Source organism: Anomaloglossus baeobatrachus, chromosome 1 (genome assembly GCF_048569485.1).
Source record: "Anomaloglossus baeobatrachus isolate aAnoBae1 chromosome 1, aAnoBae1.hap1, whole genome shotgun sequence".
NCBI lineage: Eukaryota > Metazoa > Chordata > Amphibia > Anura > Aromobatidae > Anomaloglossus > Anomaloglossus baeobatrachus.
Genome location: NC_134353.1, coordinates 905391815 through 905412613, shown reverse-complemented (window position 1 = coordinate 905412613; position 20799 = coordinate 905391815). Strand labels below are relative to the sequence as shown.

The 20799-nt window shown below is 53.1% G+C and overlaps 1 protein-coding gene across 2 annotated transcripts in view; it reads left to right on the top strand.

The window, feature by feature from the left end:
* The window catches only part of LOC142256002 (elongation factor 2-like), an 86851-nt gene that overhangs the window by 22827 nt on the left and 43225 nt on the right, over window positions 1–20799 (top strand). For both annotated transcript variants that reach the window (XM_075327482.1, XM_075327490.1), the window contains exons 4-8: window positions 5006–5217; window positions 5329–5510; window positions 5672–5777; window positions 5877–5990; window positions 14015–14153. In XM_075327482.1, the coding sequence (XP_075183597.1) occupies window positions 5006–5217; window positions 5329–5510; window positions 5672–5777; window positions 5877–5990; window positions 14015–14153 (753 nt within the window). The remainder of the gene's footprint in view (window positions 1–5005; window positions 5218–5328; window positions 5511–5671; window positions 5778–5876; window positions 5991–14014; window positions 14154–20799) is intronic.

The window sequence follows — 20799 nt, the reverse complement described above, 5'->3', positions numbered from 1 at the left end:
GTATTACACTTTAAAAGTGTAACCCCTCCCCTCTGCCTATACACCCTCCCGTGCATCACGGGCTCCTCAGTTTTATGCTTTGTGTGGAAGGAGGCACACATCCACTCATGCATTCTCAGATTAGTTATATCGGTACAGCGTACCGTACAGCGGTGGCATCCGCTAATTCTGTGGCAGTCCGCAGGGCCATGTGGCTGCGCGAATGGAAGGCAGACTCGGCCTCCAAGAGGTTCTTAACTGGTTTGCCGTTTTCTGGCGACCGATTGTTTGGCGAACGATTGGATGAGATTATTAAGGAATCCAAGGGAAAGGACTCCTCCTTACCCCAGTCCAAACCTAAGAGACCTCAGCAACGGAAAATTCAATCGAGGTTTCGGTCCTTTCGTCCCTCCGCCAAGTCCCAATCCTCTTCGTCCAGCAGGCCGGAGAAAGGCCAGAGGAACTCCTATGCGTGGCGGTCTAAGTCACGCCCCCAAAAGGCCGCCGGAGGCACTGCCTCCAAGGCGGCCTCCTCATGACTCTCGGCATCCCTGAACCGCATCCTCGGTCGGTGGCAGGCTCTCCCGCTTTTGCGACACCTGGTGGCCACATGTTCAAGACCGATGGGTGAGAGACATTCTGTCTGACGGTTACAGGATAGAGTTCAGCTCTCGTCCTCCGACTCGTTTCTTCAGAACCTCTCCGCCCCCCCGCTCGGGCCGACGCACTTTTTCAGGCAGTGGACGCTCTGAAGACAGAAGGAGTTGTGATCCCTGTTCCCCCTCAGGAACATGGTCGCGGCTTTTACTCCAACTTGTTTGTGGCGCCAAAGAAGGACGGATCATTCTGTCCCGTTCTGGACCTCAAACTACTCAACAGACACGTGAGAACCAGACTGTTTCGGATGGAATCTCTCCGCTCGGTCATTGCCTCGATGTCACAAGGAGACTTCCTAGCATCGATCGACATCAAAGATGCTTATCTCCATGTGCCGATCGCACCCGAACATCAACGCTTCTTGCGTTTCGCCATCAGGGACGAACACCTTCAGTTCGTGGCATTGCCTTTCGGCCTGGCGACAGCCCCATGGGTGTTCACCAAGGTCATGACATCCGTTGTGGCGGTCCTACACTCTCAGGGCCACTCGGTGATTCCCTACTTAGACGATCTCCTAGTCAGGGCACCTTCTCGGGTGGCGTGTCAACACAGCCTTACCGTCGCTCTGGCGACTCTCCAGCAGTTCGGGTGGATAATCAACTTCCCAAAATCCAAGTTGACACCGACCCAATCACTGACTTACCTCGGGATGGAGTTTCATACACAGTCAGCGGTAGTCAAGCTACCGCGAGACAAACAGCTTTCTCTGCAGGCAGGGGTGCAATCATTCTTCGGAGTCAGTCACACCCCTTAAGGCGCCTCATGCACTTCCTGGGGAAGATGGTGGCAGCGATGGAGGCAGTGCCGTTCGCGCAATTCCATCTGCGGCCACTCCAATGGGACATTCTCCGCAAATGGGACAGGAGGTCGACTTCCCTCGACAGGAACGTCTTTCTGTCCCTTGCAACCAAGACATCTCTTCAGTGGTGGCTCCTTCCCAATTCTCTATCGCAAGGAAAATCCTTCCTACCCCTAACCTGGGCTGTGGTCACCACGGACACGAGCCTGTCAGGGTGGGGAGCGGTTTTCCTCCACCACAGGGCTCAGGGAACCTGGACTCCGATAGTCTTCCCTTCAGATCAATGTTCTGGAGATAAGGGCAGTGTATCTAGCCCTATTGGCTTTCCATCGGTGGCTGGAGGGCAGGCAGATCCGCATACAGTCGGACAACGCCACTGCCGTCGCATACATCAACCACCAGTGCGGCACGCGCAGTCGTCAGGCCTTCCAGGAAGTCAGGCGGATTCTGCAGTGGGTGGAAGCCACAGCCTCCACGATCTCCGCAGTTTACATCCCGGGCGTAGAAAACTGGGAAGCAGATTTTCTCAGTCGTCAGGGCATGGACGCGGGGGAATGGTCTCTTCACCCAGACGTGTTTCGAGAGATCTGTCGCCGCTGGGGAACGCCGGACGTCGATCTCATGGCGTCACGACACAACAACAAGGTCCCGGCCTTCATGGCCCGGTCCCAAGATCACAGAGCTCTGGCGGCGGACGCATTTAGTTCAGGATTGGTCGCAGTTTCGACTGCCTTATGTATTTCCTCCTCTGGCGATGCTGCCCAGAGTGTTACGCAAGAGCAGGTCCGACTGTCATCGCGCCATTCTCGTCGCTCCAGATTGGCCGAGGCGATCGTGGTACCCGGATCTGTGGCATCTCACGGTGGGTCAACCGTGGGCGCTTCCAGACCGCCCGGACTTGCTGTCACAAGGGCCGTTTTTCCATCTGAATTCTGTGGCCCTCAACCTGACTGTGTGGCCATTGAGTCCTGGCTCCTAGCGTCTTCAGGATTATCTCAGGATGTCATTGCCACTATGAGACAGGCCAGGAAACCAACGTCCGCCAAAATCTATTACAGATCTTGGCGGATCTTCTTATCCTGGTGCTCTGATAATGGTTTTACTCCCTGGCCGTTTGCCTCACCCACTTTTCTTTCATTCCTTCAATCCGGAATGGACAAGGGTTTGTCACTCGGCTCTCTCAAGGGACAAGTATCGGCGCTCTCCGTATTTTTTCAAAAGCGCCTGGCCAGGCTTCCGCAGGTCCGCACGTTCCTGCAGGGAGTTTGCCACATAGTCCCACCTTACAAGCGTCCGCTGGAACCCTGGGACCTTAACAAGGTTCTAACGGCTCTTCAGAAACCACCTTTCGAGCCGCTGCGGGATGTCTCTTTATCACGTCTTTCGCAGAAGGTGGCATTTCTAGTGGCAGTTACATCACTCCGAAGAGTGTCGGAGCTTGCAGCGCTGTCATGCAAAGCCCCCTTCCTGGTTTTTCACCAGGATAAGGTGGTTCTGCGCCCTGTCCCGGAATTTCTCCCTAAGGTGGCATCTCCTTTTCATCTCAATCAGGATATCTCCTTACCTTCATTTTGCCCTAATCCAATTCACCAATGCGAAAAGGATTTGCACTCATTAGATCTTGTGAGGGCACTCCGGTTCTACGTGTCTCGCACGGCGCCCCTGCGCTGTTCAGATGCGCTCTTTGTCCTTGTCGCTGGCCAGCGTAAGGGTTCGCAGGCTTCCAAGTCAACCTTGGCTCGGTGGATCAAGGAACCGATTCTTGAAGCCTACCGTTCTTCTGGGCTTCCGCTTCCTTCAGGGCTGAAAGCCCATTCTACCAGAGCCGTGGGTGCGTCCTGGGCATTGCGGCACCGGGCTACGGCTCAGCAGGTGTGTCAGGCAGCTACCTGGTCTAGTCTGCACACTTTCACGAAACACTATCAGGTGCATACCTATGCTTCGGCAGACGCCAGTCTAGGTAGGAGAGTCCTTCAGGCGGCGGTTGCCCACCTGTAAGAGGGGGCCGTTTCGGCTCTTTTTATCGAGGTATTCTTTTACCCACCCAGGGACTGCTTTTGGACGTCCCAATTGTCTGGGTCTCCCAATGGAGCGACAAAGAAGAAGGGAATTTTGTTTACTTACCGTAAATTCCTTTTCTTCTAGCTCCTATTGGGAGACCCAGCACCCGCCCCTGTGCCCTTCGGGAATTGTTCTTTTGGTTCATGGTTTTCAGTTCTCTGAACATCCTTCGGATTGAATTTACCTTAGACCAATTTATAAGTTTTCTCCTTCCTGCTTTTGCACCAAAACTGAGGAGCCCGTGATGCACGGGAGGGTGTATAGGCAGAGGGGAGGGGTTACACTTTTTAAAGTGTAATACTTTGTGTGGCCTCCGGAGGCAGAAGCTATACACCCAATTGTCTGGGTCTCCCAATAGGAGCTAGAAGAAAAGGAATTTACGGTAAGTAAACAAAATTCCCTTCTTTTCTGAGAAACTTAAGAAGCTGGGCTTTACACTAATCCCCCTCCCCAAATCTCATGCTAAGTCTCCAGCATTGCTCTCGGTGTTTGTCTGCAGCACTGGAGGCAATGGGTGAGCTTAGTCTTGTGATGATGGCACAAGATGCTCAGACCCGCTGATTGGCTGCAGCGCTATCAACATGACATCAGCACTACAGACAATGACAGATGCCGAGAGGGACAGTGGCACAGATTCGCAGAAGGCGAAATAAAGTGCAGTTTGCTGCCAGAGGATGGGGTTTCTCCAAAAATCAGAAAACTTCCTAAATGTCGGATGAGTTAATTGATTATTACATGTGTAATAGGGGCCTCCTAAATCCTGATGTCATGGGGTACAAGCATTAAGCGGGTGGCGTTACAACACCCAATTCTTTCCTGGGGGCCCCCTGCAGAGTATATATGCGTTTGGGGGAGAGCCCTGTATGTAAGGTGTATGGGCTGTGCCAGTGCAGGGTGGCGTGCGAATTGAAAATTGCTGGAAAAACCCTTCACTTTTTGGCCTGTCATTTGTCAGTGTCTTAACAATTGTGACGTCCGCTTTTGCTGTGTAGAAGGGGGGGAGGTGCAAAATCTCAACGAGCGTACGCCATCCCTCACCAAAGGGATGAATTGGGGAGTTATGACTTCTAGCGGATCCTTTAAAGGCAATCTATCACCAGGTTTTTTTTTCCCCATCTGAGAGCAGCATAATGTAGGGGCAGAGACCCTGACTCCAGCGATGTCATTTACTGAGCTGTTTGCTGTCATTTTGATAAAATCAATGTTCTTTGCTGCAGATCTAGCCGTTATACAGAGCTCATGCATATGCTGAACTATCTTCAGCACACCAAGTGGTCCTGTAATGATAATCTACTGCTGATTAAACAGTGATTTTATCAAAACTAGACTAAGCAGCCTAGTATGTGACACATCGCTGGAATCAGGATCTCTGCCCCTACATTATGCTGCTCTCAGTTTAGGTGGCAACAACCTGGTGACAGATTCCCTTTAATCTCTGCACATCTGAGTCTCAGCTGTGATCCCTCCTCGTGTCTTCTCCTCCATGTTTATATTCTTCCTCTATTTTAGGCGTTTGCGTTCAGACCGAGACGGTTTTGCGACAAGCCATTGCTGAACGGATCAAACCGGTTCTCATGATGAACAAAATGGACCGAGCGCTGCTGGAGTTGCAGCTGGAACCCGAGGAATTGTACCTGACCTTCCAGAGGATAGTGGAGAACGTCAACGTCATCATCTCTACGTACGGGGAGGGAGAAACCGGCCCCATGGGCAACATCATGGTGAGGTGACCCCCAAGCTCCATTTTGGAGCTCCGCTCTCGGTCCTACATATGCTAGCAGGGTGCAGCTTAACTCACCGCCAGCTCTGTGACCCCCATCTTACTATTATAGATCGACCCTGTGATCGGCACAGTCGGCTTTGGCTCTGGCCTGCACGGTTGGGCCTTCACCCTCAAACAGTTTGCTGAAATGTACGTCGCCAAATTTGCCGCCAAAGGTGAAAAAGCGCAGCTCCCTCCAGCAGAGCGAGCAAAGAAAGTGGAGGACATGATGAAGAAACTATGGGGAGACAAGTAAGTAATGGTATAAGGACATGGGATGGGGGTGCTTAGCCTTAAATACGTCTCATAGAAACCATCAGCAGGCAGGGGGCAGTGGAGAATTCTCTGTAGTAAAGCGAGCGGTCCCACACTGGGCCACGCTGACTGCCGACATCTTGATCTTTTGTCTTTAGGTATTTTGATCCAGCAAACGGCAAATTCAGCAAAACTGCAGCCAACGCCGACGGAAAGAAGCTGCCGCGCACCTTCAGCCAGCTCATCCTGGACCCCATCTTTAAGGTAACGGATAAGTCTCCATTTTTTTTTTTTTTTATCTACTTTACTACGTTGTGTTGCACCTCCCGGTTACCGGGTCACTCGCTGCCATTTAACTTCCAGATATTTGACGCCATCATGAACTTTAAGAAGGAGGAGACAGCCAAATTGGTTGAGAAATTGGACATCAAGCTGGATGCCGAGGATCGAGATAAGGAAGGAAAACAGCTTCTGAAGGTAAATGTTCTCTACTGACAGACTACGGTCAGCACCCCCTCCCTCCACCCGAGAACATCAAAACGTACTGATCGAGTTACAGCCTGTAATGTAATCCTGAGCTGCAGCCACAAATCTGAAGGCTCCAGAGCAGAACTCTCCCAGCATTACTTTAAGAAGCTTCATTGTTGTACAAGGACAGACTGTAAAATCCTCATTCATGCTGATGCTGCACACGACATGGAGTGCTAATCTAATATATAAAGCTGTATGTGTGTGTGTGTGTATGTATGTGTGTATGTCCGGGATCGGCATCTGCACCGTCGCAGCTACAGCCACAACATTTTGCACCCTCACACGTCTGGACCCCGAGAGCGTCATAGGCTATGTTTTGAGGGGAAATTTTAACTTTAACCCCGAGCTTTACAGTTATTCGCCAAAAAACCTGCCTCCATTAAAGCGAATGGAGCTGGGAGCCACAGTGCAGCCAGAACTTCAGAAGAATGCGCAGCCACGCCCTTATATGGAATGTTGGCGTGTCACAATGCAGCCAGGGTAAGAGACAGACAGAGACAGACTGACAGGGGAAGAGACAGACAGGGAAAGAGAGAGACAGGTTAAGCGACAGACAAAGAGACAGAGACAGACACAGGGAAACAAAGGGAAAGAGACAGACAGGGTAAGAGACAAAGACAAGTAAAGAGACAGATACAGGGAAAGAGACAGACATGGAAAGAGATTGAGACAGACGGAGAAAGAGACAGACAGTCAAAGACAGACAGGGAAAGAGACAGACAAAGGGAGAAAGAGAGAGAGAGACAGATATATACAGAGGGGAAGACAGACATTATAATTGCATTTTTCTTTTTCGCTCCATTGGGAGACCCAGACAATTGTGTATAGCTACTGCCTCCGGAGGCCACACAAAGTATTACACTTTAAAAAGTGTAACCCCTCCCCTCTGCCTATACACCCTCCCGTGCATCACGGGCCCATCAGTTTTATGCTTTGTGTTGAAGGAGGCACACATGCACTCATGCTCCCATTGTAGTCAGCAGCAGCTGCTGATTGTATCGGATGGAAGAAAAGAGGGCCCCTAACAGGGCTCCCGGCATGCTCCCTTCTCACCCCACTGAGTCGGCGGTGTTGTTAAGGTTGAGGTACCCATTGCGGGTACAAAGGCTGGAGCCACATGCCGTTTTCCTTCTCCATCCCTTAGGGGCTCTGGGAGAAGTGGGATCCTAACCGGTCTTCCAGGCACTGGGACCGGGCTCCCTCCGCAGCCCCTGTGGGAATCTGACGGACAGGAGACTGAGTATCATCAGGGACAGGCCCTGCATCATAAAGGTACTCTGTGTCCCCTTTTGGGGACGGTGCATGGAGCACTTTGGCCTCAGACGCTGCAGCGGCTGCGGTGTTGGTATGAGACCGGGACTACCGCGCCGACCGCACTTGCTTGCCGGCCGCGGTTTTAACTTTAGCCCCCGGCTTTTGCGGCCTACTGCCTTAAACTCCCGCCCCCGGGCCTGCCAGTCAGGGGTAAGGGCGGGACGGTCGGCGTGACGCCGACAGTGAGGGCTGGAGCACGCTTAGGTGTCCTCCTCCCCCCTCACTAATCACTCTGGGGCACCAGATTCCCGCACTTATTTGGTTACGCCCACGGCTCCCTCCTCCCCTGTGAACGCCGACAGCCATGTTTTGAGCACATTCTGCCGGTGGAGGACTTCTGGCTGCAACTCTGGGAGACCCGAGGCAGGGAATCTGGTGGCCACACACCGCTTGAGCGGTCGGTAAGCCACACCGGTCACCTGGTGCTGGTCCCCCTTGGGTGCCGAACTGTATATATGTATATATATTATATTTGTATACTTTTTCTCGGTTCGGCTGTACTGTTAGCTTGTGGCTATATGCCCTCAGTGATCACGCTCCTGGGAGACAACAGCATGTCGTTCACAAGGAGCAAGGGTGCCAAGACACAGGGTTATTTTGCAACCTGTACCTCTTGTGCGGCTATGCTACCTGCAGGTTCCACCTACCCTCACTGTGAGCAATGCTCGGCCCCTGTGGCACTCGCTCAGCCGGAGCCTGGGGCACTGGGGGGACCCTCGGCCCAGGTAGAACCGCCGGCTTCCTCTGTCCAGGTGACAGGGACAGAGTTTGCAGTTTTAGCTGACAAGCTCTCTGAGTCACTTTCACAATCCATGGCTCAGTCTATGGACAAATGGTCTGCTAAGATACTAGAGGCTTTGCAGTCCAGACCGGCCCTTACACAGGCCCCGGGCCCTGCGGGATCGCCCCCAGGCCCCTCTCGGTCTGCGACGAAGCATGCTCCTGGGGTGGCCTCTAGTTATTACGTGGAGGACTCCGGCACGGACCGCAGTCCCAGACCGGCTAAGCGGGCTCGCTTAGAATCTTCCCCGACTTCATCACGCTGTTCGGGGTCTCAGCTTGAGGACTCTCTGGAGGATGTGGCGGAGGTCGCAGCCCAGGACTCTGACCCTGACGTTGCTCTCAATCTGGATACACCTGAAGGGGACGCCATAGTAAATGACCTTATAGCGTCCATCAACCAGGTGCTGGATCTTTCCCCTCCAACTCCACTTATAGAGGAGTCGGATTCGCAGCAGGAGAAGCACCAGTTTAGATTTCCCAAACGTACTCGGAGTGCTTTCTTCGATCACTCTAACTTCAGAGATGCTGTCCAGAAGCACAGGGCTTTTCCGGACAAGCGCTTTACTAAACGCCTTAATGACACACGTTACCCCTTCACCGCTGACGTAGTTAAGGGTTGGGCTCAATGTCCCAAGGTGGATCCCCCAGTCTCTAGACTGGCGGCTAGATCCGTAGTAGCAGTGGCTGACGGTTCATCGCTCAAGGATGCCACGGACAGGCAGATAGAGCTCCTAATGAAATCCATCTATGAAGCCATAGGCGCGTCCTTTGCCCCAGCCTTTGCAGCGGTGTGGGCACTCCAGGCTATCTCAGCTTGTCTGTCTGAGATTAATGCGGTCACCCGTACCTCTGCTCCGCAAGTAGCGTCTTTGACTTCTCAGGCGTCGGTGTTTTCCTCCTACGCCATGAATGCTGTCCTGGACTCGGCTAGCCGTACTGCGGTAGCATCCGCCAATTCGGTGGCAGTCCGCAGGGCCATGTGGCTACGCGAATGGAAGGCAGACTCTGCTTCCAAGACGTTCTTGACCGGTTTGCCTTTTTCTGGCGACCGATTGTTTGGCGAGCGATTGGATGAAATTATTAAGCAATCCAAGGGAAAGGACTCGTCCTTACCCCAGCCCAAACCAAAGAGACCTCAGCAACGAAAAATTAAAGCGAGGTTTCGGTCCTTTCGGCCCTCAGCCAGATCCCAATCCTCCTCATCCAACAGGCTACAGAAGAGCCAGAGGAACTCTTCTGCATGGCGGTCTAAGTCACGTCCTCCAAAGACCGCCGGAGGCACCGTCTCCAAGGCGGCTTCCTCATGACTTTCGGCCTCCCCAAACCGCATCCTCGGTCGGTGGCAGGCTCTCCCGCTTTTGCGACGCCTGGTGGCCACGTGTCCAAGACCGATGGGTGAGAGACATTCTGTTTCACGGTTACAGGATAGAGTTCAGCTCTCGTCCTCCGACTCGTTTTTTCAGAACATCTCCGCCCCCCGAGCGAACCGTTGCACTTTTTCAGGCGGTGGACACTCTGAAGACAGAAGGAGTTGTGATCCCCGTTCCCCTTCAGGAACGTGGTCGCGTTTTTTACTCCAACCTGTTCGTGGTGCCAAAAAAGGACGGTTCATTCCGTCCCGTTTTGGACCTCAAATTGCTCAACAGACATGTGAGAACCAGGCGGTTTCGCATGGAATCCCTCCGCTCTGTCATCGCTTCTATGTCCCACGGAGACTTCCTTGCATCAATCGATATCAGGGATGCCTATCTCCATGTGCCGATCGCACCAGAGCATCAACGCTTCCTGCGTTTCGCCATGGGGGACGACCACCTTCAGTTTGTGGCACTGCCTTTCGGCCTGGCGACAGCCCCACGGGTCTTCACCAAGGTCATGGCAGCCGTTGTGGCAGTCCTACACTCTCAGGGCCACTCGGTGATCCCGTACTTAGACGATCTCCTAGTCAAGGCACCCTCCAGGGTGGCATGTCAACACAGTCTGACCGTTGCTCTGGAGACTCTCCAGAGGTTCGGGTGGATCATCAATTTCCCAAAGTCAAAATTGACTCCGACCCAATCACTGACGTACCTCGGGATGGAGTTTCATACTCTCTCAGCGATAGTCAAGCTTCCGCTGGACAAACAGCGTTCGCTGCAAACAGGGGTGCAATCTCTCCTTCGGGCCCAGTCACACCCCTTGAGGCGCCTCATGCACTTCCTGGGGAAGATGGTGGCAGCAATGGAGGCAGTCCCCTTTGCGCAGTTTCATCTGCGTCCACTCCAATGGGACATTCTCCGCAAATGGGACAGGAGGTCGACGTCCCTGGACAGGAACGTCTCTTTCCCTGGCAGCCAAAACCTCTCTTCAGTGGTGGCTCCTTCCCACTTCTCTGTCGAAGGGAAAATCCTTCCTGCCCCCATCCTGGGCTGTGGTCACGACGGACGCGAGTCTGTCAGGGTGGGGAGCGGTGTTTCTCCATCACAGGGCTCAGGGAACCTGGACTCCGACAGAGTCCTCCCTTCAGATCAATGTTCTGGAGATAAGGGCAGTGTATCTAGCCCTAAAAGCGTTCCATCGGTGGCTGGAGGGCAGGCAGATCCGCATACAGTCGGACAACGCCACGGCGGTCGCGTACATCAACCACCAGGGCGGCACTCGTCAAGCCTTCCAAGAAGTTCGGCGGATTCTGCTGTGGGCGGAGGCCACAGCCTCCACCATCTCCGCGGTTCACATCCCGGGCGTAGAAAACTGGGAAGCAGACTTTTTCTCAGTCGCCAGGGCATGGACGCAGGGGAATGGTCTCTTCACCCGGACGTGTTTCAAGAGATCTGTTGCCGCTGGGGAACGCCGGACGTCGATCTCATGGCGTCTCGGCACAACAACAAGGTCCCGGCATTCATGGCACGGTCTCAGGATCACAGAGCTCTGGCGGCGGACGCCTTAGTTCAGGATTGGTCGCAGTTTCGACTGCCTTATGTATTTCCTCCTCTGGCAATGCTGCCCAGAGTGTTGCGCAAGATCAGGTCCGACTGCCGCCGCGCCATCCTCGTCGCTCCAGACTGGCCGAGGAGGTCGTGGTACCCGGACCTGTGGCACCTCACGGTGGGTCAACCGTGGGCACTCCCAGACCGACCAGACTTGCTGTCCCAAGGGCCATTTTTCCATCTGAATTCTGCGGCCCTCAACCTGACTGTGTGGCCATTGAGTCCTGGCTCCTAGCGTCCTCAGGGTTATCTCAAGAGGTCATTGCCACTATGAGACAGGCCAGGAAACCAACGTCCGCCAAGATCTATCACAGGACTTGGAGGATCTTCTTAGCCTGGTGCTCTGATAAGGGTTTTACCCCCTGACCGTTTGCCTTACCCACTTTTCTTTCCTTCCTTCAATCCGGAATGGACAAGGGTTTGTCTCTCGGCTCTCTTAAGGGACAGGTATCGGCGCTTTCCGTGTTTTTTCAAAAGCGTCTAGCTAGGCTTCCGCAGGTCCGCACGTTCCTGCAGGGAGTTTGCCACATAGTCGCACCTTACAAGCGGCCACTGGAACCCTGGAATCTCAACGGGGTTCTCCGGGCTCTTCAGAAACCACCTTTTGAGCCGCTGCGGGATGTCTCTCTATCACGTCTTTCGCAGAAGGTGGCATTTCTAGTGGCAGTTACATCACTCCGAAGAGTGTCAGAGCTGGCAGCACTGTCTTGCAAAGCCCCCTTCCTGGTATTTCACCAGTATAAGGTGGTTCTACGTCCGGTCCCGGACTTTCTCCCTAAGGTGGTGTCCCCTTTTCATCTCAATCAGGATATCTCCTTACCTTCATTTTGCCCTCATCCAATTCACCAATGTGAAAAGGATTTGCATTTGTTAGATCTAGTGAGAGCACTCCGGATCTACGTGTCTCGCACGGCGCCCCTGCGCCGTTCAGATGCGCTCTTTGTCCTTGTCGCTGGCCAGCGTAAAGGGTCGCAGGCGTCCAAGTCAACCTTGGCTCGGTGGATCAAGGAACCGATTTTTGAAGCCTACCGTTCTTCTGGGCTTCCGATTCCTTCAGCGCTGAAAGCCCATTCTACCAGAGCCGTGGGTGCGTCCTGGGCATTGCGGCACCAGGCTACGGCTCAGCAGGTGTGTCAGGCGGCTACCTGGTCTAGTCTGCACACTTTCACGAAACACTATCAAGTGCATACCTATGCTTCGGCGGATGCCAGTCTAGGTAGGCGAGTCCTTCAGGCGGCGGTTGCCCACCTGTAGGAGGGGGCCGTTGTCGGCTCTTTTTATCGGGGTATTCTTTTACCCACCCAGGGACTGCTTTTGGACGTCCCAATTGTCTGGGTCTCCCAATGGAGCGACAAAGAAGAAGGGAATTTTGTTTACTTACCGTAAATTCCTTTTCTTCTAGCTCCTATTGGGAGACCCAGCACCCGCCCCTGTTCCCTTCGGGCTGTTGTTCTTTTGTGTACACATGTTGTTCATGTTGAATTGTTCTTTTGGTTCATGGTTTCAGTTCTCCGAACATCCTTCGGATTGAATTTACCTTAGACCAATTTATATAGTTTCCTCCTTCCTGCTTTGGCACCAAAACTGATGGGCCCGTGATGCACGGGAGGGTGTATAGGCAGAGGGGAGGGGTTACACTTTTTAAAGTGTAATACTTTGTGTGGCCTCCGGAGGCAGTAGCTATACACAATTGTCTGGGTCTCCCAATAGGAGCTAGAAGAAAAGGAATTTACGGTAAGTAAACAAAATTCCCTTCATATCTATTTGTTTTGTGGTTTCTATTTTGTTAACAGCAGTTATTAACCCGGGCGAAGCCGGGTAGTACAGCTAGTGTGGTATGTAATAGGACATATGGTTGTTAATTCGAGATTGAATAAGACTTTTTGCTGGGATGACTTTTGTGTCCTTTTCAGAGATCTGACTTCGGTTCTCGCTCGTGTTTTGGAGTTGATCTGTGTGTTACTTCATTAACCGTCCTCCCTCCCTGTTCTTTTAGCCGTTCATTTAGGATTATCCGGAGAAACCAGAGGATTTCGTGTCGGCTGTCGTTTGGATGTCCCAATTTTATTATTTTTTTTTTCTTTTCTCCCCTCGTTTAGGAAGACCACAGTAATAAGTCTTAGTGACAGGCAGCCATTTTATTTCAGGCTCTGTTACCCCCGGGAGCCTGCGGATGGGAAATGTAAGCAGACGGCACCCTCATATTCGACATTGGAAAGGTGTGACCATATTCGACTAATGGGGTGCAGCGGTGTAATGGTGGACGGGGGTCTTATTCTCACCTTGTTACTCACTGAACACCATGGATAAAGCTGTGCAGCTGCCAGTTGTCACCCCTGCCCCATAATTAAAAGGTTACTCCGGTGGCACTCACTTCCACTGATGTGGCACCTGCCAAGATGCTGGAAGGTACCAATATCCATTATAATTGGCCACACACAATGACTGCCGGACAGGCAGGACCCCCTGTTAATGGGGCGTTATCAATGCGATCCTTTAACACTCACTAATCCTATAAATTACCCCTGGTACGGCTGCTGAGCCCCCCTTCATTTGACGAGTGCATACCCTACAGGGTGTTGACCCATAAAGTTCAAGATTGTGATGTGTTGTATTGGTGAAGATATGACCCCCCCAGGGACATTTTTATTTTTCTCCCCCATTAACTGGAGAATAATAAAGGCATTTTGTAATATACATCTGTTACATAAACGCCTCAATGTGTCACATTTTAATCGCCATCATTAACACCCGCTGAATAATTTCCTTTTTTTTTTACCCTCTAAATCTCTCTAGCTCTTCTTCTTTTCTTTATGCGGACACTGAAGACTGCTCTCTCTGACTTCTGTCCTCTTTGGTAAGCTCTCTCGGTTTCCGGCACTAACGTATTGCTGTTTTCGTGTGCCGCAGGCAGTGATGAGGCGCTGGCTGCCGGCTGGAGAAGCCTTGTTACAGATGATCACCATCCACCTTCCCTCCCCGGTCACGGCGCAGAGATACCGGTGCGAGCTGCTGTATGAGGGGCCACCTGACGACGAGGCTGCTCTGGGTAAGAATGTCTCCGTGGTCCTGCTAAAAGGGGGTTGTCCGCCCCTTTGGAAAATAATTGAAAAAAATCTTTGTGTTCTAAAATTTAAAAATAAATACTCCAGACATTGTTCTCCTGCTATTTCTCTACCACTTTAGTCTCCTTACACCCTTGTCTGGCTGGATGAGCCAGTGACCACTGCTGCCAATGACTTGACACAGCGGTGATGAAAGTGCTCCACTGCTGTGGACTTTCATTCGCTCCAGTAGTCACATGTCTGTACCCAGGGCCGCCAGTAGGAATTTCATGGCCCCATACTGGCAACATTTTTTGGCACCCTTCATCCCTGAAACCTTCCATGTGGGGGAATATTATACAGAGGGGCAGTGTGGGGGGGGGGATATTGTACGTAGGGGCAGTGTGGGAAAGATATTATGGAGAGGGGCGGTGTAGGGGGTGTATCATTAATTTTCTAAGGGAAATACTCCATTATCTGAAACAACTTCAAGAATGCTAACACGTTTGGCTATCCACATGCAAATTAGCCGAGCCCTTCTATTGCGGCTGTTACTGAGGCCCAGTGAAGAGGGGGGGCCTCTTAATCCAATTAATTACCCCCGGCCCCCCTCTTCACCGGGCCCCAAACACCTGTCATGGTTGTTATACCCTGTTTGTACCACCAGAATAGGATGTGCAGGGATAAGGGGAGAACGTAGGCAAGGTTATAGAGAAGCGGGGGATCGGTAAGACACTATAGGTCTAAATTTTTTATTTCTTTTTCGCTCCTAATTGGGAGACCCAGACAATTGGGTGTATAGCTACTGCCTCCGGAGGCCGCACAAAGTACTACACTTAAAAGTGTAAGTCCCCTCCCCTTCTGGCTATACACCCCCCCGTGGGAGCACGGGTCCCTCAGTTTTTTGCTTTGTGCGAAGGAGGTCAGACACGCACGCATAGCTCCACTGTTTAGTCAGCAGCAGCTGCTGACTATGTCGGATGGAAGAAAAGAGGACCCATACTAGGGTCCCCAGCATGCTCCCTTCTCACCCCACTTTCTGTCGGTGGTGCTTGTTAAGGTTGAGGTACCCATTGCGGGTACGGAGGCTGGAGCCCACATGCTGATTCCTTCCCCATCCCTTCCCCATAAAAAAAAAAAAAATCTTTTTGAGGGGGTGTTCTAGGGTTCGTAATACTCCCCTAGTAAATCTCCCACTAGATTGGCAACTATGATGTCACATTTATCACTCCTATGCTGCTGCAGCCAATCACTGACCACGGTTTTGTTACTTGCGTTATATGGCATGTCACTGCTGAGACTAATGATTGTCTGCAGCGGTCAGATGAATTGTATAGATTTGCCACCATCACTGCAGGACATCTCCACTTCTCTTGCATGGACAAGATGCTTGCTTCCTGTAGTCACCACTAGGGGCAGCACACTGATACCCGGCAGAAGAACAGAACTGCTCATGTGGCTACCACTAGCCACAAAAACAGTTCTCCTGCAGTATCCAAAATAGAATTTCTTTATCGTTCCTGTGGGAGACCCAGACATTGGGTGTATAGCTTCTGCCTCCGGAGGACACACAAAGTACTACACTAAAAAGTGTAGCTCCTCCCTCTGAGCATATACACCCCCTGGATAACCAGATCTAGCCAGTTCATTGCTTTGTGTTCAGGAGGCATACATCCACACATGCATTCTCATCTGATTTTTCATTTTTGGAAAGTTTTTGAAGAAAAGCGGGTCCAAGCCTGGACTCCCGGCATGTCCCTTCTCACCCCACTGTGTCGGCGGTGCTGTTAAAGTTGATTCCAAGGCTGGAGCCTTACATGCCGCGCTCCTTCACCATCCCTCGGGCTCTGGCTTGAAGTGGGAGCCAGCACGGTTCTCCATGCTTTGCAGGAGACCGGTCTCCATCCGCAGCCCTTCAGGATCCTGCTGGACGGAGCACTCATCCCCAGGGACATGGCCCTGCTTCTCAGCAAGCTACGTACCTGAGACGTTTATGTTGGGGGGTCCCCTGTACTTTATTATGGTGGGAGAGTGTGCTGTGTAACTTGGGAGAGTGTGCTGTGTAACTTTTCTGACATTTCCGGCCGGTTCTCTGGTTGTCGCCTGAGAACAGCGACGATGGTGCGTGCGCGCCGGCCGCATCACTTAAATTTAGGCCCCGGCTTTGCCGGAGGCCTACTTTCGATTTCACTGCCCTCGCATGTCAGTCATGCAGAGGGACAGTGCGTCCCCTGTAAATCTCCTTGGCCCTCCAGATCCCGCTCTCAGAGCAGGTCCCGCCCCCTCTCCTCGCTCCGGCGCCATTTTCTCAGCGTTTTTCTCTGGATCAGCGCTGGCTGCAGCATCCCTGCTAAGCTGCTTGGGGGTCCGGGCTGTGGGATCTGGAGGGCACACAAACGGTCTGGTAAGCCACAACCTCCGGTTGTGGACCTTCTTATATACTCTCTGGGGGTCATTCTGGCTCAGAGCCCCCACTTCAGCAGCATGTCTCACACGAGGAGCAAGGCTGCAAGGCTGTACTCAATATGCACTGCATGTAAGCTCGTGCTGCCTGAACCGAGCACATATCCACATTGTGATGCCTGCTCAATGCCTCAGCCTGGAATCGCACCCACAGTGGTCCCTCCGGCTGCTCCGGCTCCGGTGGCTGTACCCCCGGCTTGGGTAGAATCCTTCACTAGGTCAATCTCCCAGTCTTTTGCCGACTCCATGGGACAGCTGTCCCGAACTTTGCTGAACATGCATCAGCCCCCTTCTCAGGGCGCCTCTGCTGCTAGAGCTCTTTCAGCGGAGCTCACAGAGGATTCTTCATCTGGTCCCAGACCCCGTCCTCCTAAAAGGAGACGCAGGGTCCCCTCTCCTTCCTCGTCCCGCGGCTCTGATTCAAGAGCTTACTCGCAGGACGAGGAGGATGCCTTTACGGGGGGCTCGTAAGCTACCTCCATGTGCCCCATTGATCTGTCTGAAAGTGACTCAGATGTTAGTGATTTTGATTGCGTCCATTAATTCTGTACTGGATCTCAATCCGCCAGTATCAGAGGAGCAACCCTCTCTGGCAGAAAAGCACCAGTTTACCTTGCCTAAAAGGACAAGGAGTGTGTTCTTTAACCACTCCAGTTTTCAGGCCACTGTGACCAAGCCTAGTGCCTGTCCTGACAAACGCTTCCCAAAGCGTGGTTCTGATGACCGTTTTCCCTTTCCACCTGAGGTGGTCAAGGAGTGGGCTCATTCACCAAAGGTAGACCCTCCGGTGTCTAGACTCTCAGCCCTGACCGTTGTATCAGTGGCTGATGGCACCTCTCTTAAGGATTCCACTGACCGCCAGGTTGACCTTCTGGCCAAATCTGTATATGAGGCGGCAGGGGCCTCGTTCTCCCCATCTTTTGCAGCAGTGTGGGCTCTCAAAGCCATCTCTGCTTCCCTAGAGGAGATGCATTCCCTCACCAGGGAATCTATGCCCGAAATGGTTGCCTTGACTTCCAAGCTTCAGCTTTTTCATCCTATGCCATGTCTGCCATGCTGGAGGCTTCTCACCGCACTGCGGTGGCTTCGGCTAATTCCCTCGCTATCCGCAGGATCTTGTGGCTTCGAGAGTGGAAGGCAGATGCTTCTTCAAAGAAGTACCTTGCTGGGCTCCCTTTTGCTGGGTCCAGGCTGTTCGGTGAACAACTGGATGAAATTAAGGAAGCTACTGGCGGGAAGAGTACTTCCATGCCACAAACCAAAAGCCCTCGGCCTCGGCCACTAACTCAGCCAAGGACCAAAAACACAACTGGCGCACAAAGGCGCGTCCACAAAAGACCGCAGGAGCTGCTGCCACTAAGGCAGCCTCCTCTTGACTATCTGGCCGCGCCAGCAACATCCTTAGTCGGTGGCAGGCTCTCCCACTTTGGCGACGTGTGGTTTCAACACGTCTCCGATCAGTGGGTGCGGGATATCATCTCCCACGGCTACAGGATAGAATTCTCTTCCAGCCCGCCAAACAGATTTTTTCTGTCAACTCCCCCCTGCTCCAAAGCCGCCGCCTTCTCTCAGGCCGTGGCACCCTTGCAGGCCAACGGAGTAATTGTTCCGGTTCCCGCCCGGGAACGGTTCAGAGGTTTCTACTCAAATCTTTCTAGTCCCCAAAAAGGACGGTTCCTTCCGGCCCATCCTGGATCTCAAGCTTCTCAACAAGCATGTTCAGGTGCGGCATTTTCGCATGGAGTCTCTGCGATCAGTCATTGCCTCAATGACCCAAGGAGATTTCCTGGCATCCATCGACATCAGAGATGCCTATCTGCATGTGCCAATTGCAGTTTCACACCAGCGTTGGCTACGTTTTGCAATCGGATCGGAGAGGAACATTTCCAATTCGTGGCTCTCCCCTTCGGGTTAGCCACGGCCCCTCGAGTATTCACCAAGGTCATGACAGCAGTGGTTGCGGTTCTGCACCTCCAGGGGTTGGCAGTGATTCCTTACCTGGACGACCTTCTAGTCAAGGCTTCATCCAGCGCAGACTGTCAGCGGAGTGTCTCGCTCACTCTCGCCACGCTTGTCCAATTCGGGTGGCTTGTCAATCTGCCCAAATCCACTCTGACTCCGACCCAGAGGCTCACGTACCTAGGGATGCAGTTCGAGACTCTGCCGGCACTTGTGAAGCTGCCCTTAGTCAAACAGCAGTCCCTCCATCTGGTGGTGCGCTCTCTGCTGAGGCCCCGCCGTCATTCCATCAGGCACCTAAGGCAGGTGCTGGGTCAGATGGTGGCGTCAATGGAGGCTGTTCCCTTTGCCCAGTTCCATCTGCGTCCTCTGCAGCTGGACATTCTCCGCTGTTGGGACAAGCGGCCTTCCTCCTTGCACAGGCTAGTGGCTCTGTCGCCACAGACCAGGGGCTCACTTCAGTGGTGGCTTCGGCCCCTCTCTCTGTCTCAGGGACGCTCCTTCCTGGCCCCGTCCTGGGTGATCCTCACCACGGATGCCAGTCTATCCGGCTGGGGAGCGGTATGTCTCCACCACCGAGCACAGGGCACTTGGACTCCGTCCGAATCAGCCCTCTCAATCAATGTGCTGGAAACCAGAGCTGTGCTTCTAGCTCTCCTAGCCTTTCACCACCTTTTGGCGGGCAAGCACATTCGAGTCCAGTCAGACAACGCGACAGCGGTTGCCTACATCAATCACCAAGGCGGGACACGCAGCCGCCTGGCAATGTTGGAGGTTCAACGCATCCTTCAATGGACGGAGGACTCCAAGTCCACCATATCCGCAGTCCACATCCCAGGCGTGGAAAACTGGGAGGCAGATTATCTCAGCCGTCAAACCGTGGACAGTGGCGAGTGGTCCCTGCATCTGGCAGTGTTTCAGTCAATCTGCCGCAAGTGGGGCACTCCGGAAGTGGATCTAATGGCATCCCGGCACAACAACAAGGTTCCGGTTTACGTGGCTCATTCCCACGATCCTCAGGCCTTTGCAGCGGACGCTCTGGTTCAAGATTGGTCCCAGTTTCGTCTGTCCTACGTGTTTCCCCCTCTAGCTCTCTTGCCCAGAGTTCTGCGCAAGATCAGAATGGAGGGCCGTCGGGTCATCCTCATTGCTCCGGACTGGCCCAGGCGAGCTTGGTACCCAGACCTGCTCCATCTGTCCGTAGCGGTGCCGTGGCATCTTCCGGACCGTCCAGACCTTCTCTCACAAGGTCCGTTTTTCCGCCAGAATTCTGCGGCTCTCAGATTGACGGTGTGGCTCTTGAGTCCTGGATCTTGACGGCTTCTGGTATTCCTCCTGAAGTAATCTCGACTATGACTCGGGCTCGGAAGTCTTCCTCGGCCAAAATCTATCACAGGACCTGGAGAATTTTCCTGTCCTGGTGTCGCTCTTCCGGCCATGCTCCTTGGCCTTTTTCCTTGCCGACCCTTCTGTCCTTTCTACAGTCCGGTCTGCAGCTAGGACTATCCCTCCCTTCCCTCAAGGGACAGGTCTCGGCTCTGTCAGTGTTGTTCCAGCGGCGTATCGCCCGGCTGGCTCAGGTGCGCACCTTCATGCAGGGCGCGTCTCACATCATTCCGCCTTACCGGCGGCCCTTGGATCCCTGGGACCTCAATCTGGTCCTCACAGCCTTGCAGAAACCCCCCTTTGAGCCTCTTAGGGAGGTTTCTTTGTCTCGTCTTTCACAGAAAGTGGTCTTTCTAGTGGCCATAACTTCCCTCAGGAGAGTCTCTGATTTGGCTGCGCTCTCTTCGGAGTCACCTTTTTTGGTTTTTCATCAAGACAAGGTGGTTCTCCGTCCGACTCCGGACTTTCTCCCTAAGGTGGTTTCTTGTTTCCACCTTAACCAGGACATTTCCCTGCCTTCTTTTTGTCCGGCTCCTGTTCATCGCTTTGAAAAAGCGTTGCATACTCTGGATCTGGTGCGGGCGCTCCGGTTCTATGTGTCTCGCACCGCTTTTCTTAGGCGGTGCACCTCTCTTTTTGTGCTACCCACAGGTCGGCGTAAGGGTCTCTCGGCTTCTAAGCCGACCTTAGCTCGTTGGATTAGTTCGGCCATTTCCGATGCCTACCAGTGTACTCAGGTGCCTCCCCCGCCGGGGATCAAGGCACACTCGACCAGAGCTGTCGGTGCCTCTTGGGCTTTCAGGCACCAGGCTACGGCTCAGCAGGTCTGTCAGGCTGCCACTT